The sequence below is a fragment of the Drosophila guanche genome, unplaced genomic scaffold, assembly GCF_900245975.1.
Source record: "Drosophila guanche unplaced genomic scaffold, DGUA_6, whole genome shotgun sequence".
Classification (NCBI taxonomy): Eukaryota; Metazoa; Arthropoda; class Insecta; order Diptera; family Drosophilidae; genus Drosophila; species Drosophila guanche.
In genome coordinates this window covers 6,856,018-6,873,301 of record NW_022995745.1, presented here as the reverse complement: position 1 = coordinate 6,873,301, position 17,284 = coordinate 6,856,018, and the positions used below count along the sequence as shown (strand labels likewise).

General features: G+C 48.4%; 2 protein-coding genes across 3 annotated transcripts in view; one reads left to right on the top strand and one right to left on the bottom strand.

Moving 5' to 3' along the window:
- Positions 1-9,867, top strand: part of LOC117581596 (chaoptin) — a 25,322-nt gene extending 15,455 nt beyond the window's left edge. The window contains exons 3-5 of the mRNA XM_034268952.1: positions 2,101-5,035; positions 5,545-6,122; positions 6,858-9,867. Coding sequence (XP_034124843.1) covers positions 2,101-5,035; positions 5,545-6,122; positions 6,858-7,916 — 4,572 coding nt within the window. The 3' untranslated portion in view covers positions 7,917-9,867. The remainder of the gene's footprint in view (positions 1-2,100; positions 5,036-5,544; positions 6,123-6,857) is intronic.
- A 4,195-nt stretch (positions 9,868-14,062) lies between these two features.
- On the bottom strand, positions 14,063-15,277 carry LOC117581600. Of its 2 annotated transcripts, none has more exons than XM_034268958.1 (3): positions 15,074-15,277; positions 14,924-15,011; positions 14,063-14,868 (listed from the first exon to the last, which is right to left on the bottom strand). In XM_034268958.1, exons 1-3 carry the CDS (start codon positions 15,166-15,168, stop codon positions 14,329-14,331), a joined length of 723 nt encoding a protein of 240 aa, XP_034124849.1. In that variant the 5' UTR covers positions 15,169-15,277; the 3' UTR covers positions 14,063-14,328. The 2 variants fall into 2 exon arrangements, with proteins under 2 accessions (XP_034124849.1, XP_034124850.1); XM_034268959.1 differs by having other exon boundaries at positions 14,924-15,008.
- Between the last annotated feature and the right edge of the window lie 2,007 nt (positions 15,278-17,284).

The window sequence follows — 17,284 nt, the reverse complement described above, 5'->3', positions numbered from 1 at the left end:
TAGCGATCCAGCTGGAGAACACTGACGATGCGGTGATGTCTCCGCAGTCTCCAGGCACAGCAACTCCTCAGAATCTGCAGCCTCTCCTAGCGATCAAGCTGGAGAACACTGACAATGCGGTGATGTATCCCAAGTCTGCGCACAGAGCATACGTCGAGAAGTTCATGAATCGCTCTGACCATGGTGAGCGTTTTTTCACTTCATTCTGTAACCATGCAACTAGCGGATCCGTTTATCCTCGCATCCTTATCCTTTCCAGAAATAAAACAAGAAGCAATCGCCGATTTTCAGTCCGCTAGCACGATGTTAGATCTAAAAGGTGAAAGGTTGCTAAAGCTTTTTCAACGCTCCTCCCGCTCCGGCAATTCCAATCAAGACACCCAATAGAAATCGCTGTCATCCCGAAGACGAATGCCGCTAAATGACAGTGGCCAAAGTTGAACAATTATCCAAAGGTGAAGAAGGAAGCACCGGAAGCACTTTTGCTGTGACCCAGAAAAATTGACTCGAAGCTCAAAGCTCGGACACACTCCGCCACACTCCGCCACATACAAGCCCTTCAATGGGAGGACTCTGTAAATGATGCTACATTTAATAAACAAAAAGACACATCTGGGAAATAATTTCACTTAACTTTCGAAGGCGTTCCGTGTTCCATGGAAATGCTACCTCCTTGACTCTGGTGCCTCGATCCGTTCCATAATTGTGGAGTGATTCCCGGCAGTCTGCAAGTGAATGTGAATGGGGGAAGTATTAACCGTAATAGCCGAAAATGATATTCAAATTCAATAACTGGTAGCCATAACTGCTTCGGCAGCTCGGGAATTGAATTGGAGGATATATTTTTGGTTGATTTGGAATCACTTGTGGACTTCGGACAAATATGCAAGCACGGGGGTGCACCTCTGTCGGTCTCCGACTCCACCTCAGCCACTCGTGCAACCTGTGCATAGTTTTCGGTGATTGGCATCGAAAACAATTTCGCGGCATTGGCAAGAAGGTGAAACGGTCAAAACAGGTGAACAAACACGCGCCCCAAACGTAGGGCGGTTGCACCCGCTGCTCGGGAGCTTCGGGTGCGGTGCCTGTGAGGGAGGTTGGGACTGATTTTTAACTGGCATGCTGCATGGATTGCCCATGGGACTGTTGCACAATGGCGGTGTGTTTAATTACAGATTTAGCGGCCAACAAAAGTAGCCAACATTATCCAGTAGCACCAGCACAAAGGCAGCGCCCAGCGAAAGCGAAAGCGAAAGCAGAGCAAGGAAACAAATGACACAGCTGCTGCCAGGTGTTGGGTGGCGTAATAATACTTAAAGTCAGGCGGCGACAGCGACAGCGACAGCGACATATGTATCCATGTGGCACACATCAGGCATGCGGTGTTCCACCTGTAAAAGAATCAATCAGTTATGGCAATAAGGCTGCACAGAATGCGACACGTGATTTCAAGCGCTCATTTCCGTTCATTTTTTCACTGTGTTTGTTTAATTGTTTGCATTTGCACACACCCGCGCTTTGACTATCGATAATAGAAAGCGTTCGGTTCCATGCGAATGGCCAATGCGCCCTCCTGTGACTGCAATTATTGTTTATTTTAATATTTGTGTGAAAGTCTTTCATAGCATCAAGACATTGGAAGCTGCATTTCATTCAAGTAAATTGAAGTTTGTGAGTGAAGCGCCGGCTGGCACTGCTGGCAGTGGGAAATGGTCTCCTCTGGCTGTAAGGAACACGACACCTGATTGCAAACGCTAATTTCTGCATATTTTTGCTTTGTTTGTTTGTGGTTAACCGGACACAATCAGCTGTTCTTAAAGTCGACCATCGATTATCGATAATGGAAATCGTTCGGTTCCATGCGAGGGGCCAATGCGCCCTCCCTACCTGTGACTGGCGATGGGAAAGCTACAAATGGACGCCATGGAAAACGTCGCCCGCTGAGGCTATTGTTATTTGTTTATTAGTTTAAGGCAGTTGCAGTTGCATTTCATTTAATTAAATTAGAGTGAAGTTTTCGTGTGAGCCTTGGCAGTCTTTCATCCATCCATGCGGTCTTTCCCATAACATTTCCGTTGTTGTTTTTTTTTTGCATTGCAGATGCCGTCGCGGGCGCTGAGCTCAATGCAGAAGCTGACAGCGCTGGACTTTGACTACAACGAGATCGTGCGGATCGAGGACTACAGCTTCTATGGGCTGCGCATATCGAAGCTTAATCTGAAGGGCAACCGGCTGCAGGGCATGCCGGAGCACGCGTTCGCCGGCCTCGAGGAGTGCCTGCAGGAGATCGACGTGTCCGAGAACGGGCTGCGCACGTTCCCGATGATGGCGCTGCGCAAGCTGGACCACCTGCGTGTCCTACGGCTCTCGAGCAACCGCATCGCGAGCTTCTACGGCAACATTCAGCTGGCGACGAACAATGCCTCGGCGGCTGCCTCGGCGGCGGCCGCCCTGCAGCTGCCATCGCTGATCTTTCTGGACCTCAGCTCGAACCAGTTCGGGGAAATCGTGCACGACTGCTTCCGGGCATTTCCGCAGCTGAAGACGCTCTCCTTCTACGCCAACCAGATCGAGCTCGTGCAGCCGGAGGCCTTCAAGAGCCTCAAGGAGCTGATGTCGCTGGACATGTCGCACAACCGCATCATCGCCCTCGACCCGAAGGTGTTTGACCGCAACAAACGGCTGCAGACGGTGGACCTCAGCCACAACCACATCCATGCTATCAGTGGGGTCTTCTCGAACCTGCCGCAGCTGCGCGAGGTCTTCCTGTCGGAGAACAACATTCTGGAGCTGCCGGCAGATGCGTTCACCAACTCGACCAATGTGGACGTGATCTACCTGGAGGCGAACGCCATCGCGCACATCGATCCGAATGTATTCAGCACGCTCTCCAACCTGGACCATCTGTACCTGCGATCCAACTTCATTCCGCTGGTGCCCGTGACGCTGTTCGACAAGTGCGTGCGCCTGTCCTCGCTCTCGCTGGACAACAACGAGATCCAGGACCTGGAGATCGGCATGTTCCGCAAGCTGGAGCAGCTGCGCGAGGTCCGGCTGCACAACAATCGGATACGGCGCGTGCGCAAGGGCGTCTTTGAGCCGCTGCCGTCGCTCCAGGAGCTGCACATCCAAAAGAACAACATCGAGGACATCGAGCCGGGTGCGTTCCACACGCTGACCAGCATGCAGCACATCAATTTGCAGGACAATCAGCTGACGGTGCTGGAGGACATCTTCCCCGAGCAGAACTCCTCGCTGCTCTCCATCCAGCTGGAGGCGAACTATCTGCACAAGGTGCACCAGCGCACCTTCCGCCAGCAGCAGCGCATCCAGATCATGTGGCTGCGCGACAACCAGCTGACCAAGGTGGAGCGCTCCTTCTTCGTGGACACGCCGCTGCTGGGGCGGCTCTACCTGAGCGACAATCGCATTCGGGACATCGAGAAGGACACCTTCTCCAGCCTCACGCAGCTGAAGTTCCTCGACCTGAGCGGCAATCATCTGAAGCAGCTGCGCCGCGACTACTTTGCCCCGCTGCAGAGCCTGGAGGAGCTCTCGCTGGCCCACAACTGGATCGAGGCCATCGAGGGGTACGCCTTCAACCGACTGAAGCAGCTCAAGTCGCTGGACCTCTCGCACAATCCGCTGGTGCAGCTGACGCGCGACGTCTTCCTCGACGAGCTGCCGCTGGCCACCCTCCAGCTGGCAAACACTTCGCTGCGCAAGCTGGAGCAGCACACCTTCAAGTCGCTGCAGAACCTCAACGAGCTGAATCTGGAGCGCAACCAGCTGAGCCCCGCCGACATCCAGCGGCTGGACGTGCCCGGCCTGCGGCGCCTTCACTTGTCGCACAATAACTTCAGCCATGTGGGCATTGGCACAGCATCGGGCGGCATCATGGCTGGCATGTTCGACAAGCTGCGCTCCCTGCAGCATCTGTCGATGGCCAACTGCAGCCTGGGACACATACCCGATCAGCTCTTCTCGCGCAACACCAATCTGGTGCGGATCGATCTGTGCGACAATCGACTGACGCAGATGAACCGCAACATTTTCAGCGGCCTGAACGTGTTCAAGGAGCTACGGCTGTGCCGCAACCAGCTGGTGGAGTTCCCCCACATCGCCCTGTACAACCTGAGCACCCTGGAGACGCTGGATCTGGCGCGCAACCACCTCACCTCCATCGACTTCTTCAAGCTGCGGGGCACGCTCAATCTGCGGCAGCTCGTGCTGCGAGACAACAGAATCAACTCGCTGAGCGGCTTCAATGCGGTGAACCTCACGCAGCTGGACAACGTGGATCTGAGCGGCAACTTGCTGCTCTCGCTGCCCGCCAACTTTCTGCGCCACTCGATCAATCTGCAACGCGTGGATCTGTCCAGCAATCGCTTCCTGCAGATACCCAGCTCCGCGCTGTCGGATGTGTCCATACCGCGCCTGTCCTGGCTCAATCTGACCGGCAATCCCATCAACAAGATCTACACGGTGAAGGAGGAGCGGTATCCGTACCTCAAGGAGCTCTACATTTGCCAGACGAACCTCTCCATACTCACGTCCAAGGACTTTGAGGCCTTCCAGGGCCTGCAGCACCTGCATCTGGTCAACAATCGCATCACTCGCATCTCTCCCGGTGCCTTCCGCTCCCTCACCAACCTGCTGACCCTCGACATTGGCATCAATGAGCTGGAAATGCTGCCCAAGGAGCGGCTGCAGGGCCTGCGCCTGCTCCGACTCCTCAACATCTCGCACAACACCCTGAAGGACCTCGAGGAGTTCAGCCCCGATCTGGCCCAAATGCAAACGCTCGATCTCAGCTTCAACCAGCTGGATCGCGTCTCCAAGAAAACCTTCCGCAACCTGCACGGCCTCGTTGAGCTGCTCCTCATGGGCAACCGCATGACCGTTCTATCCAACGACGCCTTTCGTTTTCTGCGCAAACTTCATCTCTTGGATCTGCGCAAGAACTACTTCGAATTGGTGCCCCTCGATCCGCTGCGCCCGCTGGAGACCAATCTGAAGACCCTAAGGCTGGAGGGTGAGTAAAAAAGAAAAAAAAAAATTGAATACACAACCAGAGAAAATTAACTCGGTTAAAGTCTGCAATTAATATTGATCAATGATTTAAATGGTGGCTCAGCTTCTCTGGTGTTCCACCTACCATTGAAGGCACTTGTGGCCTCAAAACCCAAGCACCTTCAGCTGTAAAATCAGCTCAAAATCTTCTTCAAGGCGTTGCCCTGAACCGTGGTCAGCTTCTTGATGCAACGCATCCTCGGGGCCAGCGAAATCGTTTTTCTTCTTGTTAAGAACATATACATTTTGTACGAATCTTTCTCAAAAAGATATCTCTCGGTTACTGAATGATTCCATGGCACATGGCTAGGAAACTTTCCCTTTGAATTTTGACTTTGAAATCTCATGGAATTTGCTGTCTGAAATGTCCGATGTCTGCTGTCTGATGTCTGGACAGTCTGTTATTTGGACTCATTCGTTTTTAATGACCACCGTCTGGCCGGCTGTCATGGCCAATTTGATTCGTTACAGAAAATCCACTGCATTGCAGCTGCGATGCCCAAAAGCTCTGGGAATGGCTGCGGGATCATCGCAAATGGTCCCTGTCGACGGCGAATGGTGGCAGCGGCACAGGCGGTGGCAGCATCATCGGCATCGGCGGTGGCGATGCCATCAATTATCTGAGGTGCGAACACCCCACGGAGCTGCGAGGCAAGGTGTTTGGCCGCATGGAGCCGCAGCAGTTCTGCGATGCGCCGCTAATACCCAAAATGGCCATACAGGATATCCAGCCCTATTCGGTGGTCGTCTCCTGGCAGAGTCGCGACCATTTGGGCCTCAATGGGTTCGAAATTGTTTACCATGCCACCGGTGATGGCCTCGTTCCCGGGCCAACAGACCGTGACCGCGACCGCGAACGGGATGGCGATGCCAATGGCAATGGTGACAGGGAGCTGGACCCTGACCGGGACATGGACTTCGACCGGGAGCGACATCAAGAGCAGCATCAGCAGGACAGAGCTCGCGAGAGGGCAAGGGACCGTGATGAGCATGGACGGGACAGAGACCGAGAAAGGGACAGGGAGCGTTTCCCTCTGGCCACGGATGAGGTGAGTTCTAGTTCGAGTCAACCCCCACGTCGTCTGCCAAATTTCAAAGCAATTTCATGGCCGGAACTGTGGGCCCGTGTGTCCTGATATCCTCGTAATTTTCTTTTAATAAACGCTTAATCAACGGGCAGGACAGGGCAAAGGACAGCAGAGCTGTGGGGCCTTCGATTGGCCGATAAAGTGCACAACTTTCTGCACACAAAATTTAATTTTGGCTTTCGGCAGAGCACAGGCTTACTGTGGGCACAGTGTGGACACAGTGGGAAGTGCGGCCACAAAGGAAAGCTGCCCCATAAGTTTTCATTCTTTGCGCACTACTGTTTTGAGGTTAATGCAATTGATTAGGGATTAGCTGAAAAGTTACATTTCCTTTGACAATAAATTATCCACACTTAATCGAGTTAAGGGAAACATTTCAACACAGCAAGAATTAAAATTTAATAATATAAATTACTTTGATGCAAATATTCTGTAAGCGAAGAGTCATTTCCCATTCAGTCAGTATTCATGCTTAGTTTTAGGCATCAGTGGAGAGCGTAATGATTGCGTACCACTGTACTCCAGGGGGGTGATGGCCAACGGCAGCCGCAGGGAAAATATTTTTAATAAAGCGACACGGGCATCGACGGCACTGATGAGGATGATGGGCCATGGGACATGGCATGGGGGCATGGGGGCATGGGGCTGATGCGAATGACAATAACTATCTTGAAACTTGCTTAATTTATTCTATAGATACACGGAAAGCGGCTGAACGGCACGGCCAGCTCCACAAAGCTGACACGACTGAGCCCCAACACGCGCTATCACATCTGCGTCATCGGCAGCGGTAATTGGCTTTCGGAGCCGCTGGCCAATGCGCTGCAGAGACTACACGCGAACGACTCGTCGCGGGACGAGGAGCTGCCCTTGGGCGCCGTGTCCATGCCCCTGCCCGAGTCGTACTCGCCGTACGGACACGAGCAGCAGCAGTTGCAGCAACTGCAGCAGGAGTCGCTGATGGAGAACAGCATTGTGACGGATCATGTGCTGCACGAGGTGCTCAAGAACTCTCACATCTCGGCCTGCACCGATGTGCAGACCCTCGACTCCACGCCCAGCCTGATCACCGACGAGAACGGACTGTCCAGCAACGGATTCATCCACTCGATTCTTACGCGGCGCCTGGGCCTGATTGTGGGCTGCTGCCTGGGCATCATCGTCTTCATCGTGATGATCTCCGTGCTCAGCTACGTGAAGCTGAAGAAGCAGCGCATCGAGAATGCCAAGCGGCAGGCGGCTCTGCCGCCCGAGTACATCTCCTACCGCCACTTCTCCATCCCGAACGAGGAGCTCACCCGCACGGCGGCCGGTGGCAGCGGTGGTGCGGCTGCCGGCACGGGCTCTGGCTCCGGCTCCGGCTCCGTCTCGGCTGCCGTTTCGGGGGCAACGTCCAGTGCCACGCACATGTCCAGTGTGCCCAGTGGCATCAGCGCCCACATCAGCGGCACCAGCCTGAGCACTGCCACCGGCACCGGAACGACAACGACCACGGCCACCACACCCATTGGCGGCGTGCCCCTGCCCCTGCCCATGGCCAAGGCGGGCAGCCCCATTGCGGCCCTCGGGGGTGCACAACTCGTTGTGGAGCCGCAAGTGGTAGCAGCAGGCGGACACCACAGCCATCATGGACATCATGGACATCAGCAGCAGCAGCAGCTGGCGGCGCAACAGCAACGTCAGAACAATGGCGGCATTGCGGGATACATGGCAGCTGGAGTGGTGCTCAACACAAACCACTTGAGTGTGTGTTAGGTGGCTCAAAGAAGTCCTTAAAGGGTAACCGAACTCCCTCTGGAAACTAACGAAAGGAGTGCAAGAATTTAGATATATGAATCGAGAATGTCTTACGTAAACCAATTGTTCTTCCTTACTTTCATTGATGTCCATTAAGTATGCCCCTGAATGATCTTCACGAGAGACGCACACATAAAATGCTTGGGATTCAACATAGGATCCATAAATCATACAAATAAGAAGGCTTAGCATAAGAGAGAGAGAGGGAGAAATGAGAAGGTTCTCAAGCAAAGAGAAAACCAAATGAAAGCCCAAACAATACTCTCCGTTTGTTGAAGGTGGAGGTGGAGGTGGAGAATCTAGGTTAGTGATAATCATGAAGATGCGTTCAACGTTCGGTTAGTTATGACAATTGAAAGTAGAGCAATCGAAGGTAAAATGCAGTGGAAATGTGGAGAGCAGCCGCAAACAGTTTTCAATGTAAATAAATGTGGGGATGCAGAGCGAGCGAACAACCTCCACAGGGGTGCCAAATTGTATGTGTAATCGGTGTGCAACCATTTACAGATAGCAAAAATCAAACAAAATCCCATAACTATCTATAAGAATATACACCCTACACACACACACACACATATATAAACATATATATATATATATATAAATGTAGTGGAAAACACACACACTTTTTTTTGGAGCTAGATTTAGTGTATGAAAACAAAGGTGGAAAAATGTGCGTGTGGTGTGCGAGTTCTTTTTTTTCTCAACTGTTTTTTTTGTCTAGCATCGCAATAAGTGGAAAAGTTCTGGAGAGAAGGAAATCAGTGAACGGAGGAGCTAGAATAAGCAAAAATATTAACTAATTAACTATTAAATAAACTAATTATAAGTGCAGGCGCCCACCCCCCGCCAGCCCGCACAGCCCACACTTTTTGCTCGTGTCTGCGTATGATTGTGTGGCCCGAACTCAAAGAGTTGCAGGCACACATGATTATTAGTACTGCGGCGAGTAGCTATCTATACTCTATACTGTTGAGTTTCTTCACTTAATGGATTGTTTTCCAGTTTACTAACAAATTAAGCTTTAGTCGGGAACGGGGGTGGTGCAGGGGGTGGCACTTGGCCAAGTAAAGCGAAATGAACAGCTTGATGCAATAACAAGACAAGAAGAAGGTGAGGTAAATGCTCAAGAATTTCTAGTAAATTAAGTGAAATTAAATCAAAAGCCCAAGAAAATGCCAGAAATGTTGCTCTTCCCCCAAACACACAGACACCGAGAGAGACTGTACTCTACCCCAGAGATGGGCAGGAGGAGGCAGTTCTGTGGCGGTGGCTGTGGCAGTTTCAGAATAATGCATCGGGATGCTGAGGCATTTCTTGACTTTCTCCGCCCAGCTGTGTAATCTGTATGCTCAGTGTTCGGTGTTCGGTGTTGGGTGCGGGGTGTTCTTGTGCTTTTGAAATATTTTAATATTGTTATATGCAAAACGCAAGAGCAACAACAGGGGGCAAGCAAATACAATAGCCAGTATTGGTACCACTAGGTATGCATGCATGAACAACTTAAGAGCAAACACCAACAACAGCAAATACTCCTCGTAAAATGCAAATCAGAATCAAAAAATCGAACTTAAGAAAACAGCAAACAGCAGAAAGGAAAATAAAAACCAAGCAAACAACAAATAAATCATACTATTACAAGAAAGCTTTCCCTATGCTCTACGACAAAACACACACACACATAAATGGCAGGCATCAGGAGTAGCAGGAGCTGCATATTTGTCTCCTCTCCAGTTCAATTGTAGGGCAGAACTCAAGGCAGAGTCAAAGTCAAAGTCGAAGACACACGTGGAGGTAAAATTAAAAATAAAGTTTAAACAAGCATACAGCAAATACAATAAATGTAATTAATTGAGAAACCAAATGAATATTGTACGGCAGCAACACACAAAGTAAAATATTAATAAATGACAAGAAAACTTCATTTATTTATTTATTTTTATTTATTTGCTAGGGTTTTAGGGTTTTGTTAGGGGTTTACGAGAACTCCTTTGGGCAGGAGTGGAAGAATCTCTCAAAGTTAAGGTCCATTGGAAATTTAGGAGAGTATCCCACCAAAGCCACAAGCGAGGGGCCATCGCATTCCAGGTATAGCTGATTGCAAAATTTCAATTGGATGTCCAGAGCCGTCATTGGATTAGACTCGTTCAAAACTCGCCAGCAGCTTCTTCTCGCCTTTGGTCTTTAGCCAGAGCTTGACGAACACTCCCTGCTCGAGCTTAATGGTCGAGAGGTGGGACGGTTTCAAATAATTAAAAAGATCGCTGTAAGCTTTGTTATCCGCCATGTACATTGGGAACGGGTTGGGTGCTTGAGGCTCTGAGTTCACCATTTTGAGTATTTTCTGCAATTTATCATCGCATTATGACAATATATGACCAAGTGACACCAACTCAAATGAAAATGTTTGCCAGAGACAGCTACGAGCTACAAAAAAAAGCTATATATCGATACATAAGCTGCTCGTTGTGATAGGTTCAAGTAAAATATCGAATAGTCTTTTAGTCTATTGGACCACGCACTGAAACCCATTTGAGTCGTATTTATTATTAAATATGTCTTTAAATAATTAATTATAATGGGAGATTCTTTAAAATTCTTTTTTTTTTCGTAGATCAGTGCGATAGAATCGCGGTATATATCTGTTAGGTTCGATATATGCAACTCGATAGTTTGAACACGTGAAGTGCACATGCCAGATTGAAGGTATGCTTGATGTCCAGCAGCAGGAGTAATAGAGTGCCTGGTGAATATTTATATTTGCCTCTCAGGGAAGGAATCATCGCTAGGTGCAGTACCCTCAGCAGAGGGTTGGGAATCGGATTTAGGTCTAGTACTCAGCCCAGCAAAAATATATGTGAAATAGAGTGTGACCGGAGGTGAACACCGCACTTCGTTTGACGATTTGTTTTGTTTACTTTTTGAGAATATCTGAAAAGTGAACAAAAGGCTAATAAAACATTGAAAGCAAAATGAATCCATGCAGGAGATTAGTTTTAGACGGACTGGCGGCTCTTGCATTAGCGTAGGAGAAGAACAATCAACGAGATAAACGCCGACAACATTGAGTAAGCCGATTTCTGCAGAAAAGAAACCAGCAGGGTTGCTTGTGAGTATTATAAGAATGGAGTATGAGTATGGAAACACATCTTAGAATACCATTTGCACATTCCGCAGTTTGAAAATCTTTGCGAATTTGCCTGTGACTGGGAATAGCATCTGCAGCCATCTCTGATTGCTGGAGCAGCAATGCCGTGCCAAGGAATATTTGCGCCCGTGGCGAAGCACCGATTGAATGTTTAAAGTGCCCAACCCTTGGGCTATGCATTTTTTAAGTAAATAATTTAGATTTAAGTAAAGAAATGGAACCGTTTGATACAAATATTCTGGTATATGTTATATTCCTTACCTCTGTGCGACAAACAAATGTCCGAGAGGGCCTTCAAAAAGAAATTTATAACATAAATTTGTACACGGAACGTATGTTTTGTCATGTGGCCATTTATTGTCCTCGCGTCGCCATTTTCAGCGCACTCGTACACCCATATGTACAGCCATATGTCCTGGGAGCCCCTGCGGCTCCAAGCGACCAACCGAAATTGGCTTTTTGTTCTATTTTTTTTTTCGCTGACCCCCGAGGAGGTAGTTTTTTGTTTTTTGCAACTTTTGTGCATTTTCTGTTTGCCACGGTTCAAACAAAAAAAAAACGTGCCAAAACTCTGCAAAAAATTGAGCTGTCATCAGGCATAAAAATATGTGTGTATAACAAACGGAATGACACTTGAAATGCGGCTTGATGCAGAGGTGATGCGTTGTCCAACGTCCAATTTCGAATGGTAGATAGGGGGCCACGTATTGGGTGTGGACTCTGCGCTGATACTTTATCTATGCGAGTAACCATACGACTCGATTCCCGTTCTTAAACGATATTTTAAGGCACATTCCCTTAATGCCATCTCGGGCCAGTTGCCGCGGGCAGTCCTTGCAAATCAAAAGTTGGCCAATTTTCGACTCCTTTTCGTCGCCTCTGCCTTGGTGCGAATATTTTGTGCGCTTCATTGATTTAATGGAAAAACTTTTTTCGCTCCGATTTTTCTCTTTTGCTGTTGTTGTTTGACTTTTTTGTTCGTTTTGTGTGTTGTGTTGCCAGCAACAGAACGCTATATATTTTCGGGCGTGTGTGCACATATTGTGTGAGAATACATATGTACATAAAGAACTGCCCACAAATCGACGCCCATAAATCGAATCGAATCGAATCGTGTTGTGCGGTAGTTTCAGTGGTACGAGGATTGGTATTGGTCAGCAGAGTGCCGTGGATACTCGCTTTTTATATATGTATATATGTGTGTTTGTGCAGAGTGTTCATATCATAAAAAATATTTTGTGTTGGCTTTGGTTATGTTTCATTCCATGGCCATGGTCTGTCCTGTCCATACGTTTTTGGGCAATGCTGTTTATAGTAATTTTCAATAGTTTTGCGGCGTTCATGTGCGAAATATGTTTTGCGTTTTTCGGCCCCTCCATTTTGCTGTGGCGCATAACTTTCCATATGGCAAGAGTTATGCGGCTCTGGCTTCCATGGCAATTTGTTATTTGGTTTGTTTTCGCTGAGGTATTTAATGAAGAGATATGTGTGGTGTCCATCCAAACAAATATCCAATAAGAGAGTGCAGTATCCATCTGTGCTTTCCATCGATTGCTAGATTGTTTGGCACCTAAAACCCTTTCGAAATGTATATCCATTGAAGGAGTTTTTGGCCACGACTGCTTGTCTTTTGCAGCGAATGTATCTGGCTGAATGTCTGCCAATTAACTTGGCTGGCTAGCTGCTGTGCATCCATTTGATTATTTTCAATTAGTGCGACATATTTACAACTGTTGGACACTCGGACCCTCGGACCCTCGGAGTTTGAGGGAAAGGTACTGGCGACTGGACATCAAGTGATGTGTCATGTTCATGTTCTGCAATTAAGCCAAAGTCCCACCCAAGACAGACACTTTTGACATCGTCCGTTGATGTTGATGATGATGATGACGGAGACTCCACTTGTGGTCGCAGCAGCACCACCACCAGTTACCCAATTGAGAGGCACTATTCTGGCAGCAGGATAGCAGAATAGCAGGATAGCTGAATGATGATATTGTCTTGAGCAGAGCAGAGCACACACTCCACTCCAATCCACTCTACGCTCCACACTCTACACTCTGCAAGGCAAGAGGAAATTTTGCCAATTAAACTTTGTTTTAATTAAACAACTTACTTACCGTACTTACCCAACTACTTATTGTTGCAACTGGCACTGTGAGTGGCACAAGTAAGCTAGATTCGACAGCGTCGAATCCGACGGTTGTCTTCTTGGGCAAACAGACAGACAGACGACAGACGACAGACGAACAGAAGGACAGAAGGAGAGTCGCGTCAGCTTAGTGGCCTACTTTAAATTTTGGACTCGAAAGTCGAGAGTCAACCTCAAGTTCGTTGGTGATGGTGGTACGGCATATGGATGGCATAGCGCTCACTCTCTCGTATCATTATTTAACATTTTGCATTCGGTAGTGTAAACAGGGCTTAATCCTCCGCTGCATAGAGCACGAGGCACGGGACACGGGACACGGGACACGCTCCACATGCTGCAAGCCAAATCTCAAAGTATGTATGCTTGTATGCGAGGCTGCAACTCCTACTCCTACTCTTACTTCTAGTCCTACTCCTTCCGTCCTAAGTTGCAATCGTGCTACAAATCCTGTTGCATATACACTGGCCTGGCCTGGCCTCCCTGTGTGTGGGTGTGTGCTGCGGACCTAATTAAAATTCTGCATAGCATTTAATGCCGTTGATGAGAAAACGTGCTCAAGACAGCGGAAATTTCCATTTAATTAAAATGTGAAACAAAAAAACAAAACTAGAAAACGGCAAAATGCCATATAAATAAATACAACAAAACGAAATGCAATACAAGGCAGCCAGGCGGCAGGTTCTTCCAATATAAACGACTATCAAATTCTCACCTGAACATCCCATACTATTCCATAGAACATTAAATGCCTTCGAAATTCGAACAGCCAGTTGTGTTCTTGTTTATTTAATTCAACAATATTTGCAGAGTCCGCCCATTGAAGGGCTTACAAGTAAGGGTACATAAGAGGTGCGGTTTTATGGCTGTTTTTGTGTGTTTTCGCATTCTTCGCATTCTTCTTGCAATGGATGCGTGACGAATGCGTGACTGGCTGCCATCGATTCGGAGTATGGTTGGAATGGAATGACAGCGATTCCTATTGGGTGTCTTGATTGGCATTACCGGAGGAGGAGGAGGGTCGGCCTGCACGCTGGCTTGAACTGCGATGGGATTGCTGGCGATCTGCTGGGCTACGACCAGTCAAAGCGGAACGTGAACGGTGCTCGTTTCTTTTTGGGTTTGATCGGCATCACCTCAATCTTGCCGAGACCCAATTTTCTTCCGTTCATTTTCTCGATGGCCAGTGTGCAGTCCATCGGGCAGACGTACTGCACAAAGGCGTAGCCACGTCCCTGGGGATTGCTGGGGTGTCGGTTGCTCGGATATTCGATCAATTTAATATTCCCAAACCAGCCAAAGACCTCGCCGATTTCCTCCCGTGTGACAAATGGACTTATGCCCGTAATGAATATCTTGACCGACGATAATGGCACTCCTTCCAAATTGGCCGCGTGAATACACGGTGCGTGGGCCACTTGACCATCGAGATTGGTCCACTTGACTCCACTCTCCCCCCGATTGCTGCTGCGCAACGGAGCCATGGACTTGTCCGGCAACTGACTGGCTCCGTCACCGACCGGCTCAACGCTGGCTTCGGGTGCCTCTTTCTTCACAGCTGGCGGGTTCTCCGGCTTTGGCCATAGTCCACAAGCGACATAGTTTGTCTCCGTCTTTGGGATGTTGTGTTAGTGTGGCCAATATGAATGCATAAATGTAACGACTTACCGACTCTTTCCGCGCAGTTTGTCGTAGGGCACCCTCGGTTTGCGTCCCCACACTTATGAGCTTGCCCGAGATTCCGTCGAAGTGTCTGCTGAGTGGTGATTGCCTTTAGGATTGGCGTTCATGGACAGTAAATGAACTCGTTATACTTACGTATTGCAGGTCTCTCTCTGGCAGTAGTGATAGTGGACCGGAACATCTGTACTCTCATCCTCGGTGGGCTCAATTTTTATTTTTAACGTAGACATTTTTCTCACACGTAAACTGAACTTCACGCACTGACTTCTGCTGCCACAATGAAAATGTTTAAAGTTTGACTGACGATATGTGTTGATGGAGACGCAAGGCACACTTTGGTCGTTTATAAAATTCGTAGACAAATTTGATGTCCAGATATGGCCCCATCGGAAATGGTTTATTTTTGGGTGCCGTATGTGGTACAGATGAGGATACCGAGGCTTGTATTAAACACACATATCGATAGTGCAGCTCAAATTTCATTTAAATTGCTGACAACTGCCGAAAACTAAGCATCATATTGTTTTAATTATAGGAAAATACCAAGGCAACACCGTGCATGGTCTCATCAACAATCATCGATAGTCAAGAAAGTATCGACAGCAATTAAATAGCAAAAAAAAATATCAATTTCCATTTCATTTTATTAAAACTTTTGCTACATTTGTTCGCTACTCTAAAGGTAAGTAAATTTGAATTTGATGTTTAACATTGGCATAGAACGATGGTTAATTGCAGCAACCGATTAAGATGGAGTCCGCTCAGTCGAACCTTGCATCGAGAGCTTCGCCATTGATAATGACTGAAAAATCCATCCACGTTATTTGTATACGGCAGCCAATCCGCCTCACGAGAGTCGAACTCCTGCAGGGAACCTCCGCTAGGCTCTTACTGACTACCCCAACCAATGAGCAGCAAGTGCTGGGCAATGTGTCTAAGAGTCTGCCGAAAATGGCTCTGCACGTGGATGTCAGCTTTGGCGACCAGCTGTGCCTGGAAGGCGATCGCCCCGCGCTTGTGGGTTTGCATGGACTCTTGCCGAACCTCAACGAGACCAGCGGTCCCCTTTGCATGACGCAATGCTTCCTAATTGTCCAGAAGGGGCTTCGTGTTGAAGTCCGCACAATTAATGCTTAATCTTGCAAATCATTGTTCAAAGCACTAACACACACACACACACACACGATGCAAAAAAAAAACATAGAATGACGGATGCAGTAGTTCCTGGAACACAGCTGCAACCTGGCCACTGGTCTGTGTGCTTCTCAGTTCTCCATTTGATATAACATTCGAGGCACTCGCTCACCGGACACACAAAACAAACGGCAATAATTTATTATGGTTTTAGGGGGCTCGCTTAAATTGATATAAAGGTCAAGAGTGTGCACGTGTGGCCAACGTGGGCTCTGGCCAATGGTCGGGTAAGCCAGACTGATGGAGCCACACATGCAGCAGCAGCAGCAGCAGCACTTACCTGCCCATGTGTGAGGGGGGGGTACTATGCCGATGCTGATGAGCATAATGGCAGCAGCGAGCAGCGAGGTCTGAAACGAGGCCACTTCGTAACCCCAGCTGCCAGCCGAGCTGCCACCCCGCGGCCTACCACGAATAGACATTCATTTTGGGGGCAAGCCACCCAATCCAACCCAGCCCAAGCTCAGGACGCAGGGCACGTGCAGCATTTGCAACTGGCGCTAGTCAAAAGTTTGCTCGGCCAAATTAAGTGTTTCAGCAGTTTGAGTGGCTTCTGGATTATGGGTCACATATCCTCGCCGAGCAGAGGCAGGAGCAGCTCTGCCACGCGCTACTTAAATTATTTTTGACTTTAAATTCTGCTGCTCTCTCACCTGAAGGTGCGGCCTTAAAAATGTATGCATGTACGTATGTAGAAGGTTGAGTTTTGGTCTCTCTTTCCACTAGTTTTGTCTTGGCTAGTTCGAATTTAAGCTGTTTTTGCTGTAGTTGCCTCATTAAACGCACATTTTCCACACCCACACCCACAGCTACAGCCATACCCAGGCAAACACCCACACAGACAGAGGCGTGGGGCTTGCATAATCACATCATAATCAGGGATAATAAGTGTGGTTTTTCATATATTTCCGTTCTATGCAAAGTGATTACCGCCGCAAAAGTAAACCTCAAAACGAATGCAATTGCAAAACATTCACAGACAATAATTACAGACATGAATGCATGATGCCACACCATGCCGATGCCACATTAATAATGACGACTACGATTACGACAACGATTACGATAGAGATTATGATTAGGTTCGGGTTGCACATGCCGAAATCCACTAGATTATCGTCATGATGATAAGCTCCTTGGCCAATGTGTACG

What these genes read in the sequence shown, in the direction of transcription:
- LOC117581600 (XM_034268958.1), bottom strand. Translation starts at nt 15,168, where the DNA reads ATGTCTACGTTAAAAATAAAAATTGAGCCCACCGAGGATGAGAGTACA. An exon ending in CAGAGAGAGACCTGCAATAC is followed by an intron (nt 15,012 to 15,073) that starts GTAAGTATAACG and finishes ATCACCACTCAG; the next exon opens with CAGACACTTCGACGGAATCT. An exon ending in AAACTGCGCGGAAAGAGTCG is followed by an intron (nt 14,869 to 14,923) that starts GTAAGTCGTTAC and finishes AACATCCCAAAG; the next exon opens with ACGGAGACAAACTATGTCGC.